Here is a 19,022-nt window from a genome sequence, read left to right as displayed (position 1 = left end):
GTTTTGGCATTTTTATTTATTTATTCTTCCTGATAAATATAATTATTTTAATTCAACACAATAATTTTTTTAATATATTTCTGAATGAGAATCAGTTACTATGACGACTTCTTTCTCTTCCTGCTTTGGGGATTTTTAAGGGGACGAGGTTTCTGGCGGACAGTGATGATCTTTTTAATATTTGTGTTGTATATTGATAATAATGTATTTGTGTTTACATTACAACACAGGGCTCCTCAGAGTCCGACTCGTCTCCATTTAGAGTTGCACAACACGTTGATTCACTGAGAAGAGAAATATTGTTTATTTTAACTCTAACAAAACCAGAAAGACGAGCAATGTTAAAAAAAACACGGACATTTAATGAATTCAACATTTGAATTAGTTTTTCCCATCTAACATATCGTTTACATCACACATCATACACTGTAAATAAAGACGGATAACGTGGCAGCTCCCAAAAGTGAAGCCATATCAACTTGATTGCCCCCTGGTGGCTGTCGATACCACTACTGCACAGACTTTGGGTGAAAATGACATAAAAATTGCAAGACAGCGGGACCTTTATCCAGGTGATTGATTTATTTTGTTAAAGTGAAGAGGCATTGTTCATCTTTATTTACAGTCTATGCACGGGACCGATGATAATGTGATGCTACCTGATGCGACTTCGCATTCAGGTCTTTGCCACTTTAAAACCTGATGTGAAAGTCTTAAAATAAACTACATCCTTTAAATGAGGATTGATTGCGGTTTTCAGGGACGTATGTGTTCAGAAACATCGCAGCCAGATATGACCTGCAAGTTATTTACACGTAAAAAATAATTTTCACAAATACAGGTTTGGATAAGATGACTCTTTTTTTGGAGCGTGTCCTCTTAATAATCTTTAATCGCACAACACAGACAGAGAGCGGCGAGAAGAAAACGCTGCTCACGTGTTGTTTGAATGTGAAGTGTATGTACGGTCGGAGGCGCTGCGTTCTGCACGTTTCATTTTTACACAGACGAGCATGAAACTCAAACATTACCTTCCTCTCAGATCGTCTGGCTTTTCTTTTCTGTTTCTATCTGCTGAATCCTGTTACTGTTCGCTGCTGCAATGATCAATAAAGTTTAATTTCATCTGACTCTCAGCCTGTACACGCACACACTGTGTTTATACTGTATATGTACAGTATATGCTGTGTGTACACCACTGCAGGTTACATTATGAATTAGCTGCTGTGTGCAAGGAGTTAACACACGTGTGAAAAGAAAAGATGTCTATGGTTGTTATGTGAGTTTTCTGTAGTGACTTTGTGTGTTTGTCTCTTTTTTTGGTAACTGTGTCTCTTGTTTTGTGTCAGACTTTGGTCATTTTTTTGTCTTTGTGGTGATTTTTTGCATCTTTTTGGATTATTCTGTGTCTCTTCTGGTCGTTAAGCGTTTCTCTGTGGTAGTTTTGTGTCTCATTGTCGTCACTTGATGTAAGTCACTATTGCCTTAAGCATCTTTGTGAGACTTCGTGGCCATTTTGCATCTCTGTGTTTTTCTGTTCATTTCAGTTTCCATTGCATTGTGCATCTTTGTGGTCGTTTTGTGTCTCTATGATTATTTTGTATCTCCCTGTGTTGTAGTTGTGTTGCATCACTTGAGAGGAGTGTGGTTTGGGCTGTGTCACCCCTCAGACCCGATTTAGTTTGTCTTGGTTGCTGTTCACTTTTTAGACTTTTGTATAATTGTTGAGGGTTTAATGATTGGTCTCTGGATGAGACAGTGGACGAGACGCTATTTAAATCGTCTGAACACAAACGACAGAGAGAAACCATGGATGAAGGTCACACAGCACACTCACCCAATGAGTGGGAGGATAAGTGTCAATCGCCATGGGTCCTGTCCCCTCCTCGCATGTAACCATGGTTACCTGGCATGTTGTAGTTCTCCATGGCGGCCCGCGGGAGGCCTGTGGATTGGCCGGGAGCAGCACGGTGCTCTGCGAATCACCGAGCTGTGCGGGGGCCGTGGTGGGGGGAGAGAGAAAAAAAACGCTCACCCACATAAACACAAGGGTCGTTATTAGATTTCAGCAAATGGTGTTAGAGGAGAGGAGAGGGTGAGAGAAAAGGAGAGAGAGCTGGGAGGAGGAGATGAAACAAGGTCACGAAAGATAAGCAGAAGAAGAGAAGGTCAAAATGAGAAAAAAAGACAGGAGGAGGTGAAGAGGAGGAGGAGAGTATCAGGTTCTTCTTCTTTTCAGCAAAAGGTCAAAGGTCACGGCCTGAGGGCGTTACCATGAACACTAAAATGACAGAAACCATCTCTGAGGAACATTTAACATCTGCTTTGATTTTTTTATGTTTGGTCCATGTCCCATCCGCTAACATGGAAGAGACAGGGTTATACTGCACTTGAGTCCACCTTAGAAAATACAAATATATATGTATATTATATATAAAATATTTTAACCTTAACTTAAACTTTAAAGTAAATATAGCTGAATAAAAAGGGTTCAATATTAATCTCTGAAATGTGACGACAGGAAGAAAAAACGTTTTATAAATTGTTCTAAAAAAAAAAAGTTCTTTATTAAATGACTGTTGAGATTATATGATGATCTATCTGATGTTTAAAACTGAGATGTTAAATTTAACATTGTTGTTTTAATTTCTACGACTTAAATTTCTAGAAAACTTTGAGGGAATATTTTTTGGGGGGAAATCGGAGTTTTTCCTATTCGAGCCTACTTCCGGTCTTGTTGACGTCATGCAGCTAGACTGGACGCAGCTCGTGGTGGGTGTGGCTTGTTTCGACACTTGGTCTCGGAATTTCGCGGGAATTCACTGCAGTGAGAAAGTGACAGGAACCGAGAAACCCGGCAAAACATTGAACACGTGTTCAGCTTCAAATTCACTGATAACCGGAGCGCGAGCTCTACACACACACGCGGAAAAATACTCAAACCTGTCTATTGAAGCTTTTTTTTAACAGGATCAACTTTATAACTTCTAGAAATCATTGTTATTTAGTAAAACATCTAAAAAATCACGTGTTTGTGTCCATTTTAATTAAAGTAATTTAAACCGGCTTTTACTTTGGTAGGTGGAACCGGAAGTGTAGCGACCCGTTGCGTCTAACTTGAAACCGTAGAAGAAGAGGGAAGGGGCGTGTCGCTGTTAGCCTACATGCTAACCACGAGCTAAACTTCTTACTTTCACTTTAGGTGAAACGGCAGCGGGATGAGCAGCTTCCTCGAAAACGAAACCTTTCGCCGCCGTCACTGTTTCTGATGCTTCCCGTGTCGTAGATGCGGCTCCTCGACGCACTTCAGCGGCCATAAGTGAACTCTGAGCCGGCGGAGTGGAAAAGTTTGGAGCGTTAGCAGTCACCGCCGACAGCTAGCTTCAGCAGCTAGTGCCCGCTAGCATGGCCGGCAGCGGACACACGGCGAGCGAGGAGCGGGGAGCGGAGAAGGCGATGGACGACTACCTGAGGTCGATCGGGTTTCACCGGAAGAAAATAGCCAAGGACGGGTCGTGTTTGTTCCGAGCCGTCGCCGAGCAGGTAAAGTGACACGAGCGAAACCACGGCGCTAGCATCAAGTTGTGATTAGCTAACCCAGCACAGGTGACGAGCTGCTCTCGGGTCAGTTGGTTGTGTCCGAGCAGGCCACCATGTGTCTGATGTGAGCCGAATGAAAGTCAGGACACGTTTTCATATTTTCTACACGGTTTCAAGAGCAATGCTTACAACGTGTTAAACTTTACGCTCAAAAGAAACTGAAATTACAACTTATCCTAATGGAGTTCTCATTGCAGAGCTGGCAGTACTGACTAAAAGTTATAGTACTGCGTCATGTAAACTCCGTATTTCTATATGTGGTTCTCGTCGTCAGTTTATTATGTATATCTTCACACTGATGTACTCAAATGCAATTATATGATAAGTAAATAACATTGTACCACTTGTGTCTGAAGTCAGTGACTCATGTTCACCAGTTCCACTGCAAATATTCTGTTTCATGTATATTTTCACATTTCCTTGCGTCGACATCGTGTTAAGTTAAGTTATTCATTAGTGTGACTTATTTCTGATTTGTTATCTCGGAGGAAGTAGTTTCATGTACTGGTAGTATAACTTGTTCTGTCATCATACACTGTAAATGAAGTTGGACGACATGTCTCCACTTCCTGTCACGGGTGCAGTTTATGACAATCCAGATGATCTGGCTTCACTTTCTTCTTTAGCCAGTCACATCGTCCATGTTTTGGTTTTTTTACGATCTGTTTTCCTCTCATTATCCCAGATTAACTGTGATTAACTGTCCGCTGAGTTTAAATGTCTTCAGTCAGTGTAGTATCAGCTATAATTGTGCTTTTTTTCCCTCCCCTGTGTAATTATTCTTGACCTTTGACCTCTTCCAGGTTCTGCACTGTCAAAGCCTTCATGCTAAAGTTCGTACCAAATGTGTGGAGTTCCTGAAGCAGAACAGAGAGAGCTACGAGGCGGTACGTACGCTGTGGACACCACATCATATTTTTTTAAATAACACGTAAACGCAGCTTTGTTACGATTAAACCAGACGACATCCTGTCACTGTGTGTGTGTGTGCGGAGCGTCATCAGTGCAAAGGAGCTGGCGTTGTTTTCCTGTGAATAAATACTTAGAGGTGATTCTGATGTTAGGCAGTAAAACATTTTAAATATCAATATATTAGCTAGAATGTTTGTATATAAGAAATAAATGTGTCAGTGATTCATAAGATTTGATCATCAAGCTTTTCCCAGAATGCCCTGCAGTCGGATCTCAGTAGAAAGTAAGGGTGGAATCACTTTGTAAACATGGGGCGTGTTTGTGACATTTAAAGCTCAACTTGTCATGTGGCTGCATTGCATTCTGGTCTTTTCTTTATAACTGCTTCAAAAGGTGTGGTAGATTTGACTGAACAATAAAATGTATTTCCTCTGAATGACTGATACATCGTCTTTCTTTCACTCTGACTCCAAAAGAGTTGTATCTTCACGTTTTCTACATTTTCTACAAACTCCATCGAAATTAACTAGTGAAAAATGTTCATCTTAAAAAATGTTTAGAGGGTTGCTTGTTATGTTGGCCTCATCTGAACGTTAGTTTACTCTCGCGACAAAATAAAGCAGTAACTCCTCACGCTGTTGGAGCTGAATCCAGATGTTTGTTTGTCGTCACTGTGTCGTCACTAGTGTCTCTTGTGTTACAGTTCATTGAAGGAGACTTTGAGCAGTACCTGTGTGAACTTCAGGACCCTCAGGTAAAACCAGCAATCGACTAATTGCACAGTTTAATCTTTCACCTCTGAGTTTGTTGCTCGGTGTCTTATTATTATTCATATTTACTGATGTTTGGATGAAACAGTGAAAATGATTTCTGTTTTTCAGCAATGGGTGGGAGAGGTGGAGATCAATGCTCTGGCCACCATCTACAAGTGAGTGACATGTCTGAAATAAGAACCTGTGAACAAACTGGCTGTTGACTGAGCGTGTTCAAACTGATCTAAAATAATATTTATAACATTCTTTTTACAGCAGAAACTTGAGTCCTCTGTCTTTGTATGTTGGTGATCATGTCACAAAAGATGGTAATGGGTGACAGCGTCAGGGATTTCCTTTAACCGGCTGTGGGAGATTGTTGTTTTCATGATCATGTTGAAATCATAATGAAGAAACGATAATATTCAGAACATTCAGTTTATTTTGTCACGTCAACATGTTTGCATCTCAAAGTTAAAAAACTTTCAAGTAACTTAGAAATATTTAGTTCATGTTTCTATGTTTAGAAATATTCTAGATGAATGTGTTGTCAGATTTTTGTATTTTTTACATTTACAACTCACTGTCAGTACTTTAATTATTGTAGATTATTCACTTACAGACTCTTTTAGTTCAGGTTGTACAGATTTTAGAAATATGACACTTGACAGGAAGTTACATCACAGGAAGTAAAAATACCAATGAACATTTACTACGGAGTTTAAAGGGGTTTAATTAAACTTTGCTGTTAAATAATTGTGTTCAGAAAATGTTTCATTATTCAATAAAGTTGTCGTTGCTCTGTGGTCGGACGTCTGAGATAGTCGGTCTTCCACTAACGCTCCCCTCCTGTGTCTCTGTGTAGGAGGGACTTCCTGATCTACCAGGAGCCTGGTAAACCTCCCGTCCACATCACTGACAACAACTTCAAAGACAAGGTGAGACTGAGAACATCAGAATAATGGAGCCAAAGCTAAGACGAGAGTGTGATACAGTTATGATGATACTGCTGTTGGTATAGTAACGCCTTGTGTCCACTCCACTCAAAATCAGAGAGTTGTGTTAGCACTGCTGGGATTGTGTTTTACTCGCTTCCTTGTCAGTCGCAACTCAATCTCAGAGCCGTCGGCTGTCATGTCATCACGAATTAGCTTCTAGGGTTAATGGTCATTATTTTGTTTCTTGACTACCAGCGAGGAATTCAAAGCATTTGCTAAGACTTTATTATTGTTTTTATTGTTTAGAATGATTTCCCGCCTTGTTTTTCTTTCCTCTCTCTCAGGTGCTGTTGTGTTTTCTGAACGGGAATCACTACGACAGTGTTTATCCCATCAGCCGCATCAAGAACGCAGCTCAGTGTCAGTGTGAGTTCACCTGGTCGCCATGGTTACACCTGCACCGTAATATTATTATAATATAGTACGGTCTCAGCCTCACTCTGTTAACTGAATGGAGAGAATGGATATTGTTGATATTTGAATTGAATGTTTTTAACATTAACATATCACAACATAAACAATGTGTGCCGTCAATAAAGATGGACCCGCCCTCTGCTGGTCATCAGAGAGAATACAGGTTTCAGGCACTTCCGGTCCCGGTCAATGACTTACATTTAAATAAAGTAGTTTCAGCCTCCACCTGTCTGTCTCCTGCAGCCATCCTGTACGAGATGCTGTACGACGGCGTGTTCAAGGTCGACCGCAGCTCTCTGGGTCTGTGTCAGCGGATCGGCCGACCCACCGACCTCCTGAGTGACGACAGCATGCCCACCTGCGCCAGCAGCGACGGGTCCGACCTGGACACAGACGAGCCGCTCTGGTAGGAAACTTATCAACTCACTGAAAATCTTTTTTCTGTCATTTGATATTAAAATGATCTGACTCTGAAATAAAAGATGTTGCTCCACAGTGTGTTCGTGTCTTGATTTTCGTGACTGAATTTTTGTCAGTGCTACGAGTTTCCACACTAAAATTATATCTGATTTATCAGTTGAATAAACAATGCAGAGAAGATTTATATTGTTTAACAAATTGTTTATTTTCTTGTGGACATGTGGTCGCATGTGTGTTATTTTATTCATAGTTACTCATGTTTATGTTTAAACTGTCAAATACCAAACCTCAAATTAATTTCTATGTTGTACGGGTTTGAAAACATATATCTAGATCTATATATTAGTATAAATGGTTACTACCTAACCAAGCTTAGAAACCGCAGTTTGAATTATTATAATTGTTAAGTCGTTTATATCCTCAGTTAATATTTATATGATCATGTGAAGTTTTATTTACATGTTCGCGTTTCCTTAGATTTGTATTTATGTAATTAAACGTGCATTTTTTGTTATATACATGTCATCAGAGTGAGACCTGCTAACATGTCGTTGAGTTTTCATGTGAGTGAAATCTCATTGTGTGTGTGTGTGTGTGTGTGTTACAGGGTGGAAAATGAAACGAGTGCTAGTTCTACAAGACACAACAACCAGAGCTACAGGGTAACACACACACACACACACACACACACACACACTGAATACCATAAAATTCTGTCCATACCTGCTGACCTGCCTGAAAACACAGAGTAACTGTGTGTGTCTGTCAGGGTCGTGGGCGAGGTCGGCAGCTCCCCGAGAGGGTGAGACGTTCACTGAATCCGACTCTGCTGAGAAACGTGGAGTTTGACGTCTGGCACAAGAGCAAGAGAGGTGACACTCATTTTTACAGAACGGATGTGTAAAGTGTTCTCGTTTAGTTCTTTTAAAACCGTCTGAACAAAGACGTCAGGAAACTGACCTGATGAGTTTACGTGCGTCTGCTGTCACTAAAACCGACGTCGGTGCTCTACGACGTCAGGATGGGTCACGGTTTTCAAAATTGTTATTGAAAAGTCGTTAAACAAAAAAAGATGAATGCATATTTTTCCCTTTAAAGCTTCGTATGTTAGCTTCGCTGAAACAAACTGACTTATTGAGGCCGAATTTATCAAACACTATTTTTACCTTCGTTAGAGACAAACTGTTGATAATAGATTCAATATCATGTTAACTTTTTCTTTCAGCTCAACAGAAGATGGATTACTGCATTGCTGCAGGGATGCAATACACTGTGGGAGACCGCTGCCAGGTGAGTGTGTTCAGTGCAGGGTCCCCGCTGCTGCTTCCGAAGTCTAGAATTTAGTTTTGGATATTCATGGTCTGAAATGTTGCAGTGATGCAGGCGGGATGCAAATTTAGTCTTAACTATTAAAAACTTGCAATAAAGTTTTTTGTCCTTTCATGGTTCATTGTTATTTAATCAAATCTGTTTATTTTTGTGTATTTTCACATTACGTGCACAGGTTCGTCTTGAGGGCACCGGACGCAACTACAACGCAATCGTCAAAGAAGTTCCCAACGACAACCTGGTGATAGTTCACATAGAAGAACTGGGCAAGAGGTTGGTGTCACTTTCTAATGATCAGCAGCAGCGTGGATTTGTTGAGTCGTATAAATATGACGGAAAATTCAGCTCCTGCTGCTCTGACCGTGATTATTAGCTGCTAGCATCCACTGTCACCAAATTTAGTTCTTCTAAACCTACTGACTTCGCTACCCAGTCCACCAGCTCTGCTTTCAAAATAAAAGCTTGGCTCTGCTTTCACACTCACACTTACTGTGACGTTCATAGAGGAAGTGTCAAAGCATCAGCTGTGGTTTTGTGCGTGTTTGATCACTCTGCATGTGTGTGTATGTGTGCGTAGACATGTTCCCGTGTGGAGTCTGCGTCCGCCCGCTGATGAGAACAGCTGGTGCACAGTCGTCAACAAAGACAAGAGGCTCAGCAACGGAAACGGAGGTGATGGGAAAAACACAAACTCTCACACATTCACGAAAGTTTTTAACTCGCGCACTTAAATGTGTTTCTCCGTCTGTCAGATTGGGAGGAGAGGGGTAAAGGCAGAGGTCGGGGAAAGCCCGTCCCGCCGCCCTCCTCTGTTTCCCAGGCATCAGCGCCAGGCTCCAGTGGGCGTGTGCAGAAGCAGCACTCGTGGCCCCCGCAGGCCACCGTAGATGAGCAGGGAGGGGCCAAACCCAGCAGGTCAGGACGTGTACACACTGAAGCTGATATAATCAATTTAAGATAATATCAGGTGGCTGATTCAAGACGTCACAGCAGAGCCAACAGAGATCAGAATCATTTTTGTTCTCAAACACTTAATATTAAAAGTGTGAACCTGCAAAAAGACAAAAATATGAGCAGAAGTGCATCAAACCAAAGTAAATAGACGTTAAAGATAAATTAATCTTGTCTGAAAGACGAATGTCACAGTTCTAGTGTGTGTTTCTGCAGAAAGTCTTCGAGCTTGTCGGAGTCGGCGCCGTTCGGTCTGACAGAGAAGGAGCGTTTGGCCAAAGAGGAGGAGGAGAGGAACGTGGCGCTGGTTGAGATCCAGCTCCGAGACGAACACAGCTTCCCCGCCCTCGGGGTGAGTTTAAAACACAGACTGGCGTGTTTATTACATCATCAGGATGAGATGACGACGTTAGATAATCTTTATATGAGGACCTGAGTGAAAACAATCATATATTTACAACTGGTGTTAACATCGGTGATCTGATCACAAGTTTACAGCTCGGAGATGAAAAACGATTTTACTCGGTTGAAAGAAAAAGAAAAAGAAAAGTTGAATGTTAATATTGATCACATTTTTATTTCCCTCAGACCGGGTCGCAGGGCGATGGAGGGAGGAAGAAGGGAACGGAGAAGAGACGATCCCAGAGAAACAAGACGGTGAGTGAGTTTTAAAAACGTTCCTGTTAGTGGACTAAAACACAACTCTGCAGTTTTTATTTTAGAAGTCCAGCAGCAGTTTGTTTTAAAACTGAAACATATTCGTATGTGTAGCGGATCAGCGTCGTCAGCTGAGTCTGTATCTACGAGTCAGAGAGTTGACGTAGCCTCAGTTTCATGGTCCTGATATCGTGAATGCTGATCAGTCGTGTTGGACTCGGACCTGAGATGCATACGTACAATACAGATTCTTTTGGCGTCACTTCTTCGTCACGTCGTCCATATTTATTCAGTCTATTGTGTCCACTGCTTTTCTTTCACAGAAGAGTCCAGTAGAAGAAATCAGAGCAGCTTCGCCCTCTGCTGGTGAAAGACCCACATCCACCACCCCACCACCTATAAGCGCCACAGTCACCACTGCACCTTCTACCAATACCAGGTTCACCAACCCCAACCTACCTGCTGCAAAACCTGCTGCTCCTCCCTCTTCAACCTGCAGCTCCACAAACACAACTGCTGCACCATCAGGCTCCGCCCCTGCCCTGACACCCACCTCTGCTGCACCGACGGCTAAAACAAACGCACACTCTCACACTTCAGCTGCTGGACCGGCAACAAGTTCTGTTCCTCCTGCTGCCGCCCCGAGAGCTAAACCCTCTGTGTCTCAGTCTTTCCCGTGCTCTGCCACTGTCTTCTCCTTCCTCACCCCTGTCCTCCCCACTGCTTCGGCAGCCGTCTCCTCCTCCTCTTCCTCAGTGCCTCCTAAATCGACTGCCTCCCCTCCTCCTCCCTCCTCCATACCACCTCCCACCTTCATTGCACACATCGCTTCCTCTCCTCCTCAGGGCTTTCTCCCTCCGTCCTCGCTCCAACGCTCCTCCCCACCCGTCTCCTCTCTCCCCCACTCCCCCAGTCCACCCCCCTCTTCCTCCTCCTCTCTTATCCATCATGCTGCTCAGGTCCGAGAGGCTCCGACACAAACAGCAAGTAAGAAATCTCAGTAAGACCTCGACATTCACGCAGGTAATATCACTCTTGGTCTTATAAGTTTCACATCTCTTCCCTCGTTTCAGATCCTTTACCAAATTCTGGAGGCTCTGTGGTGAAATCTCAGACGTCCCTGACCCAAGCCTCATTGACCCAGGGAGATGTTCAAACGCAGCCAAAGATTCAGACTCAAAGTCAGGCTTCTCCGATCCAGAGCCAGATGCAGATCGAGGTCCAGTCTTTGATTTCCCTCCAGCACCAACCTCAGCCCCTCACTGAAGTGCCACAAAACCAGGTGTCTGTCCTCCCTCAGACCCAGACGTCTGTCCTCCCTCAGACCCAGACGTCTGTCCTCCCTCAGACCCAGACGTCTGTCCCCCACCACTCCTCCTCCCAGTCCGACATGGTCAATATTCAGTCATCTAACCCACATCCAGGAGCTTCCTACCCCCACGCCCCCCAAGCCTCCATCCCAGTGTCTACCTCTGTTCAGCTCCAACCGTCACTCCCCCATGCTCACCCCCACAGCCACCCAGTTCAACCTCCTCACCCCTCCCAACTCCCACATCCCTCCCTCTGTATCTCGGCCTCACCGACCCATCCCTCACTCCAAACCCAGAATCTTACAGAAACCCCACAGCCCCCACCTCAGCCTGAGGCCCCGGCTCGTCCTCCCTCCCATCCGGCGCACCATCCTCACACCGCCCATCACCCTCACTTACCCTCTGCACCTCACCCCCAGTCCATCCCAGGAGCTGTTCCTCTACAGAACTTGTCCCAGCTCTACCAGGACCCCCTGTACCCTGGTTTCCCCCTGGGAGAGAAGGGCGACATGGCCCTGACTCCACCCTACTCCACCAGCAAGTCAGGGAATGACCTGCCCCAAGGTGAGCGGGGAAAAAGGATTGTCAAAATATGTAATTCATCTGATTATTGGATTTTAAAAGTAAAAATGTGCAAGATGAGAAGCAAGCACTGGAGAATTGTTCTTTCTTTATAATTAGTGATTAGTTGCAGATTTTTGTTTATTTAGGAAAAACAGAAATATATCAGTGAAGGCTGTTAATAAAGTTTATTGGGGGGGGTGCAGAGCCAGACTCAACCAGAACAACCCAATATGCCGACATTGTGTCCAGAGTCAATCTACAGAATCAGGATTGTGCCTGATCCAGGGTTTGGTATTAAGAGAAAACAAATTGGCAACCATCATTGTTGTGTTTATGTTGATATTGTTTCAGACTGTTGGTTAATACTGGACAATATAAAGTGATTTATCTGCTGCACCATCGTCACTGATTAATTGTTTATCTTCCTCTGCAGACGTCAACATCTTGAGGTTTTTCTTCAACATGGGCATCAAGGTACGACAACTAACCAGAAGTTTTTAAGACTCAGTAGAGCTCATTCCTTCAATCAAGCTGCTTCAAACTTATAAATAAGTCTTCGTTTTTCGACGAGGACGGAGTGAGAGTCTGTGGCCGATGATGGTTTTATGTATCACCACATTTCATGTTACATTGGACCGGAGAAATGAGCTGTGATGATGAGACGATCTGTTAAAAACGGTTTCTAAATGACATTTCTGCTGTGGTTTTCTCTTATTGGCTGCAGAGGGCGCTGTTGCTCAGTGAAAGTTACATAGTGTTGCTTTAAATTACATCAAAAAAAATTTGGCACCAAAATCAGAAACTGAAACTAATCCATGCTGCTCCTCTCTTCTCTCCAGGCGTACTCCATGCCCATGTTCCCCCCCTACATTTACCTCCTCCCCCTCCAACAGGCCCACACCCTGCAACCAAAGCTCCCCTCCCGCTCCCCCTCCCCAACCCCTCATTTCCCTCCCCCCAACGCCCCCATCAGGCACCAGGAGGCGTACCCTCCCAACCCTCCGACTTCAATGCCAGCGCTGCCTCTGTACAGCCACCAAGCCCCAGTTACTGAGCCCCCCCGTCCCAGTGAACCCTCCTTCAACCAGGCCGGTTACCCCGTCACCCAGCCCCCACCCCACAGGATGCCCTGCACCTCGCTGCCATGGCAACAGCACCAGATGCCCCCACCCACAAACTCCAGTTACCCAGCTGGGTATCCCTCGTCAGCTCCGCCATACCAGCTTCCTCCTTCTTCTCAGGGGTACCATCCAGGTAAAGGCACAGGTCACCTGCTGTACCCCCCAACCATGCCTCCATACCCCCCCTCCTCGCTGGGGTACCAGTCCTCATCCAACTCTGACAAGCTCCAGGTGACTCAGGGGCCGATGGAGCAGCTTCAGCCAACCAACGGAGATGCACTCTCTGGGCATGGGCATGGTCCTCTGGATGGTGCTGCTGCTGCTGCTAATATGGCTAATGCTAACAACAGAACAATGTTGGTTTCTGGTGTGAACAATTTTGGTACGCAGACGTTTTTTATTATATAAAATCTCATAAAAAAATGTTTTACTTTCAGATTTCAAATGAAATGTTTTTCAGTTGTGTATTAACAAAGGGCACAGATGAATTGTGGGAATTGAGTTCCACACATGTGAAGCAGTTTTTGCCACCAGGGGGAGATGAAGTGCTGAATACCTCAGTGCAGATTTCAATGTGATGTTTTTCTTTTTCATCAGCGCTGAAGAAGGAGCAGGGAGAGAGTTTGAAGAGGACGGTTCTGCTGGTCGACCCGCCTCTCAACAACAGACCCATAGTACTGACACACACACACACACACACACACACACAATCTTCTTAGTGTCTTTACTCAACTTATGATGAAAACTAATCCTTCTCTCTATGGGGAGAGCTTGGATTTTTTCAATATATAATGGGGTGGAGGGAGTACTAGTAGTAATAGAAGGTTTGTAGTAGCAACTATAACAATAGTAATATTTAATATAAGTATATTAACATTGTAGTAACAACACGGTTTCATATTGAATCCAAATTGCACAAAACATTTTGGGCCAATAACGATGTACGGTTTGTGAGAGGAGTTCACGTACAGACAGATGTTGGTGGAATTATTAGGTGGATATTGTTGTATGATATTTAGTAGTGGGAGTACTGACACAGTTATATTTTTAAACCAAGTTGAACACTCCTCTCTTTCTCACAGCTCGCTCTGGTCTCAAACTCTGATGACCCTGTCTCCATGACGACCATGAAGCCCAGCAGCACCCCTGGTTCTCCATTACCTTATGGCATCATCTCCAAGACAACCGTCCCTGGTGACAACAGCGCCCCCCATGTCTATCAGGTCCACCCAAAACAATTTAACCCCAACAAAATGTACGTCAAACTGGGAGTACAGGAGCCCGGAAAGGCGGGACATCTGCAGACCATGCCTATGACGGATGCTCTGTCCGTGGGCTGCAGCACAGAGGATGACTGGGAAGAGAGGGAGGTATTCAAACCGGCAACCTTGAATCCCAGAGGGTCAAAGAGGATCTACAGAGGGCGAGGGAGAGGCGGAGGCTATGATGGAGGTAGGGGAGGACACAGGAGGAGGCAGGGAGGAGAGGGCTTTAACCACGGACAGTTTAGCCCCTCCTACCGGGGGCGAGGATGGTGAGGCAAGTTCTCAGCCAATGAAAGGAGAGGACAGTGGAGGGTTTTTTTTGCCTTATTTACCTACTACTCGTTCTGATCGCACTTTTTTCTTGTAACCGCCTTAAGGTCTGATTGATGGATTGGGTCGATACTCATCGTGTTCTGTATCAAAATCTTCCAGCCAGATGTTCAAAGAAACACTATCAAGCTCATTATTAGCTAGCTGATTAGTATAGAATGTTAGCAAGAGCAAGTTTACATAAGGAATATCAGTGTTTTTGTTTTGGGCTGCAATGATTTCTTTTTTTTTTGCATATGTAATCTGTCAGTAATTTGGTCCCGTTGCCTTTTGTCTGAAAAACAGTCGGACAGTCGTATAATCTCCCACTCGGAATTTTGAGTTTGATTAATGTAAAATGTATGCGATTCTGCCGAGATGGACGAGGTGGTTGATAGCGCAGTTAAGCATAGAAGGAAAACAGCCCAGGGTACTGTCATTATTGCATTTTGTGTAGATTAAACAAACGGCTAGCGTGGTTTAACATTAGCAAGGAAGAAAAAATGGAAACCTGCACAAAACCCACGTTAAAACCACAAAATGTAATTTTTATGAGTCTGCCATTGCACATATTAAACATCTGATCGAATATGGCTTCCTGTTTCTTGATGTTTGTTAATGTTGATGCTACGCTAAGCTAGCCATTGTCTGACTCTAAGCACACGGTATAAATTTTTTCAAAATAGTTAAACAATTCCTTTAAGTATAGGTGAATGCAGCATGTCCACAAAGCATTCAAAGTTCAAGACTACAGTTTTTCACTGTTGATAAAAAGTGACAAAAAACATTGTAAAATTTGTATTTACAAAAATATATAACTAGAATAAAGACACAATGGAGCGGACATATATATAATATGAGGATGTACATGTGTCAAGCATTGATCAAGTTCAGTGAGTAGCGTGGACTAAAATATAAACAGTTTAAAATGGATTAAACCAACAAATTATGGACTTGATGACAGCCTAAAGAAAAAGTGTATCGCTGCTATGACGCGACAGCAGCCGAACTGTGTGGACTTTAGATTTTTTTTTTTTTTTTATTAGTTTCTGTTGCTGATGGTGCCATGTCCCCTCTCTCTTTATAGTTTTAGTATTTCTTTCTTTACCTTTCTGTCTTTCTTTGTCTTGTGATTGACTCTTACTGTAGAGATTCAGTGCCTTACATTTGTCACTTTTAATCTTAATTATTTTTCTTCTGAGATTGAGAAACACTGTTGTACAGAACAAAGGCTGTTTGTTTTCTGTGTGACTGAATTAATAAATCTTTGGTTTAAAAAGGAAACGTGAAGACATTGTCTAAATTGTTAGGAAAATTGTATAACATGTTACTTTTTTATGCCTTACTATGCTCTTATACTTTTTTGCCAATTTTTGATAACTTACTAGATATTAAGTATAACTTTAACATGACGACATGCTAACCTTTACCTTTTTACCAGTTTTCGGACGACATGCTAACCTTTGACTTTTTTATCCGTTTTCAGACGACATGCTAACCTTTGACTTTTTTATCCGTTTTCAGACGACATGCTAACCTTTGACTTTTTTATCCGTTTTCAGACGACATGCTAACCTATGACTTTTTTATCATATTTTGGACGACATGCTAACCTATGACTTTTTATCAGTTTTCAGACGACATGCTAACCTATGACTTTTTTATCATATTTTAGACGACATGCTAACCTATGACTTTTTTATCAGTTTTCGGACGACATGCTAACCTATGACTTTTTTATCATATTTTAGACGACATGCTAACGTATGACTTTTTTTATCATATTTTAGACGACATATTATCCTATGACTTTTTTATCAGTTTTCAGACGACATGCTAACCTATGACTTTTTTATCATATTTCAGACGACATACTAACCTATGACTTTTTTATCATATTTTAGACAACATGCTAACCTATGACTTTTTTATCATATTTCAGACGACATACTAACCTATGACTTTTTTATCAGTTTTCGGACGACATGCTAACCTATGACTTTTTATCAGTTTTCGGACGACATGCTAACCTATGACTTTTTTTTAATAATATTCTAGACGACATACTAACCTATGACTTTTTTATCATATTTCAGACGACATACTAACCTATGACTTTTTTATCATATTTCAGACGACATGCTAACCTATGACTTTTTTATCAGTTTTCGGACGACATATTATCCTATGACTTTTTAATCAGTTTTCGGACGACATGCTAACCTATGACTTTTTTTTATCATATTTTAAACGACATGCTAACCTATGACTTTTTTATCATATTTTGGACGACATATTATCCTATGACTTTTTAATCAGTTTTCGGACGACATGCTAACCTTTGACTTTTTTATGATATTTTGGACGACATACTAACCTGTGACTTTTTTATCATATTTTGGACGACATATTATCCTATGACTTTTTATCAGTTTTCGGACGATATACTAACCTATGACTTTTTTTTATACATTTTCAGACGACATGCTAACCTTTGACTTTTTTATGATATTTTGGACGACATACTAACCTGTGACTTTTTTATCATATTTTGGACGACATGCTAACCTATGACTTTTTATCAGTTTTCAGACGACATGCTAACCTATGACTTTTTTATCATATTTTAGACGACATGCTAACCTATGACTTTTTTATCAGTTTTCGGACGACATGCTAACCTATGACTTTTTTATCATATTTTAGACGACATGCTAACGTATGACTTTTTTTATCATATTTTAGACGACATATTATCCTATGACTTTTTTATCAGTTTTCAGACGACATGCTAACCTATGACTTTTTTATCATATTTCAGACGACATACTAACCTATGACTTTTTTATCATATTTTAGACAACATGCTAACCTATGACTTTTTTATCATATTTCAGACGACATACTAACCTATGACTTTTTTATCAGTTTTCGGACGACATGCTAACCTATGACTTTTTATCAGTTTTCGGACGACATGCTAACCTATGACTTTTTTTTAATAATATTCTAGACGACATACTAACCTATGACTTTTTTATCATATTTCAGACGACATACTAACCTATGACTTTTTTATCATATTTCAGACGACATGCTAACCTATGACTTTTTTATCAGTTTTCGGACGACATATTATCCTATGACTTTTTAATCAGTTTTCGGACGACATGCTAACCTATGACTTTTTTTTATCATATTTTAAACGACATGCTAACCTATGACTTTTTTATCATATTTTGGACGACATATTATCCTATGACTTTTTAATCAGTTTTCGGACGACATGCTAACCTATGACTTTTTTTTATCATATTTTAAACGACATGCTAACCTATGACTTTTTTATCATATTTTGGACGACATATTATCCTATGACTTTTTAATCAGTTTTCGGACGACATGCTAACCTATGACTTTTTTTTATCAATTTTCAGACGACATGCTAACCTTTGACTTTTTTATGATATTTTGGACGACATACTAACCTGTGACTTTTTTATCATATTTTGGACGACATGCTAACCTATGACTTTTTTATGATATTTTAGACGACATACTAACCTATGACTTCTTTATGATATTTTAGACGACATACTAACATATGACTTTTTTTATCAATATTCAGACGACATGCTAATAACTTATGACTTTTTTATCATATTTTAGACGACATACTAACCTATGACTTTTTTTTATACATTTTCAGACGACATACTAACCTATGACTTTTTTATGATATTTTAGACGACATGCTAACCTATGACTTTTTTATGATATTTTAGATGACATGCTAACCTATGACTTTTTTATGATATTCTAGATGACATACTAACCTATGACTTTTTTTTATCATATTCTAGACGACATGCTAACATATGACTTTTTAATGATATTTTAGACGACATGCTAACCTATGACTTTTTTATGATATTTTAGACAACATACTAACATATGACTTTTTTTTATCAATTTTCAGACGACATGCTAATAACTTATGACTTTTTTATCATATTTTAGACGACATATTATCCTATGACTTTTTTATGATATTTTAGACGACATACTAACCTATGACTTTTTTATCAGTTTTCGGACGACATACTAACCTTTGACTTTTTTTATCATATTTCAGACGACATGCTAACCTATGACTTTTTTATCAGTTTTCGGATCGACATACTAACCTATGACTTTTTTATGATATTTTGGACGACATACTAACCTGTGACTTTTTTATCATATTTTGGACGACATATTATCCTATGACTTTTTTTTATCATATTTTAAACGACATACTAACCTATGACTTTTTATCAATTTTCAGACGACATGCTAACCTATGACTTTTTATCAGTTTTCGGACGATATACTAACATATGACTTTTTTTTATAAATTTTCAGACGACATGCTAATAAC

The 19,022-nt window shown here is 41.2% G+C and overlaps 1 protein-coding gene across 1 annotated transcript; it reads left to right on the top strand.

Annotated features, from left to right (window-relative positions):
* The first annotated feature begins 3,114 nt into the window (after positions 1-3,114).
* On the top strand, positions 3,115-15,191 carry otud4 (OTU deubiquitinase 4). The gene is made up of 21 exons (XM_069518959.1): positions 3,115-3,543; positions 4,404-4,487; positions 5,216-5,266; positions 5,394-5,440; positions 6,130-6,202; positions 6,547-6,628; positions 6,920-7,082; positions 7,704-7,758; positions 7,866-7,968; positions 8,322-8,386; positions 8,601-8,698; positions 9,003-9,097; positions 9,178-9,340; positions 9,593-9,728; positions 9,965-10,033; positions 10,357-11,020; positions 11,107-11,907; positions 12,341-12,381; positions 12,747-13,410; positions 13,626-13,702; positions 14,111-15,191. Exons 1-21 carry the CDS (start codon positions 3,406-3,408, stop codon positions 14,564-14,566), a joined length of 4,125 nt encoding a protein of 1,374 aa, XP_069375060.1. The 5' UTR covers positions 3,115-3,405; the 3' UTR covers positions 14,567-15,191.
* The last annotated feature ends 3,831 nt before the right edge of the window (positions 15,192-19,022 follow it).

Source organism: Paralichthys olivaceus, chromosome 22, assembly GCF_024713975.1.
Source record: "Paralichthys olivaceus isolate ysfri-2021 chromosome 22, ASM2471397v2, whole genome shotgun sequence".
In the NCBI taxonomy this organism is placed as follows: Eukaryota; Metazoa; Chordata; class Actinopteri; order Pleuronectiformes; family Paralichthyidae; genus Paralichthys; species Paralichthys olivaceus.
Note: the sequence above shows the minus strand (reverse complement) of the source record. Positions and strands in the feature narration are given on the sequence as shown.

Coding starts and splice junctions, on each gene's coding strand:
- otud4 (XM_069518959.1), top strand. CDS start 3,406: ATGGCCGGCAGCGGACACACGGCGAGCGAGGAGCGGGGAGCGGAGAAG. Junction 4,488..5,215: donor ACAGAGAGAGCTACGAGGCG/GTACGTACGCTG, acceptor CTTGTGTTACAG/TTCATTGAAGGAGACTTTGA. Junction 13,703..14,110: donor CTCTCAACAACAGACCCATA/GTACTGACACAC, acceptor TCTTTCTCACAG/CTCGCTCTGGTCTCAAACTC.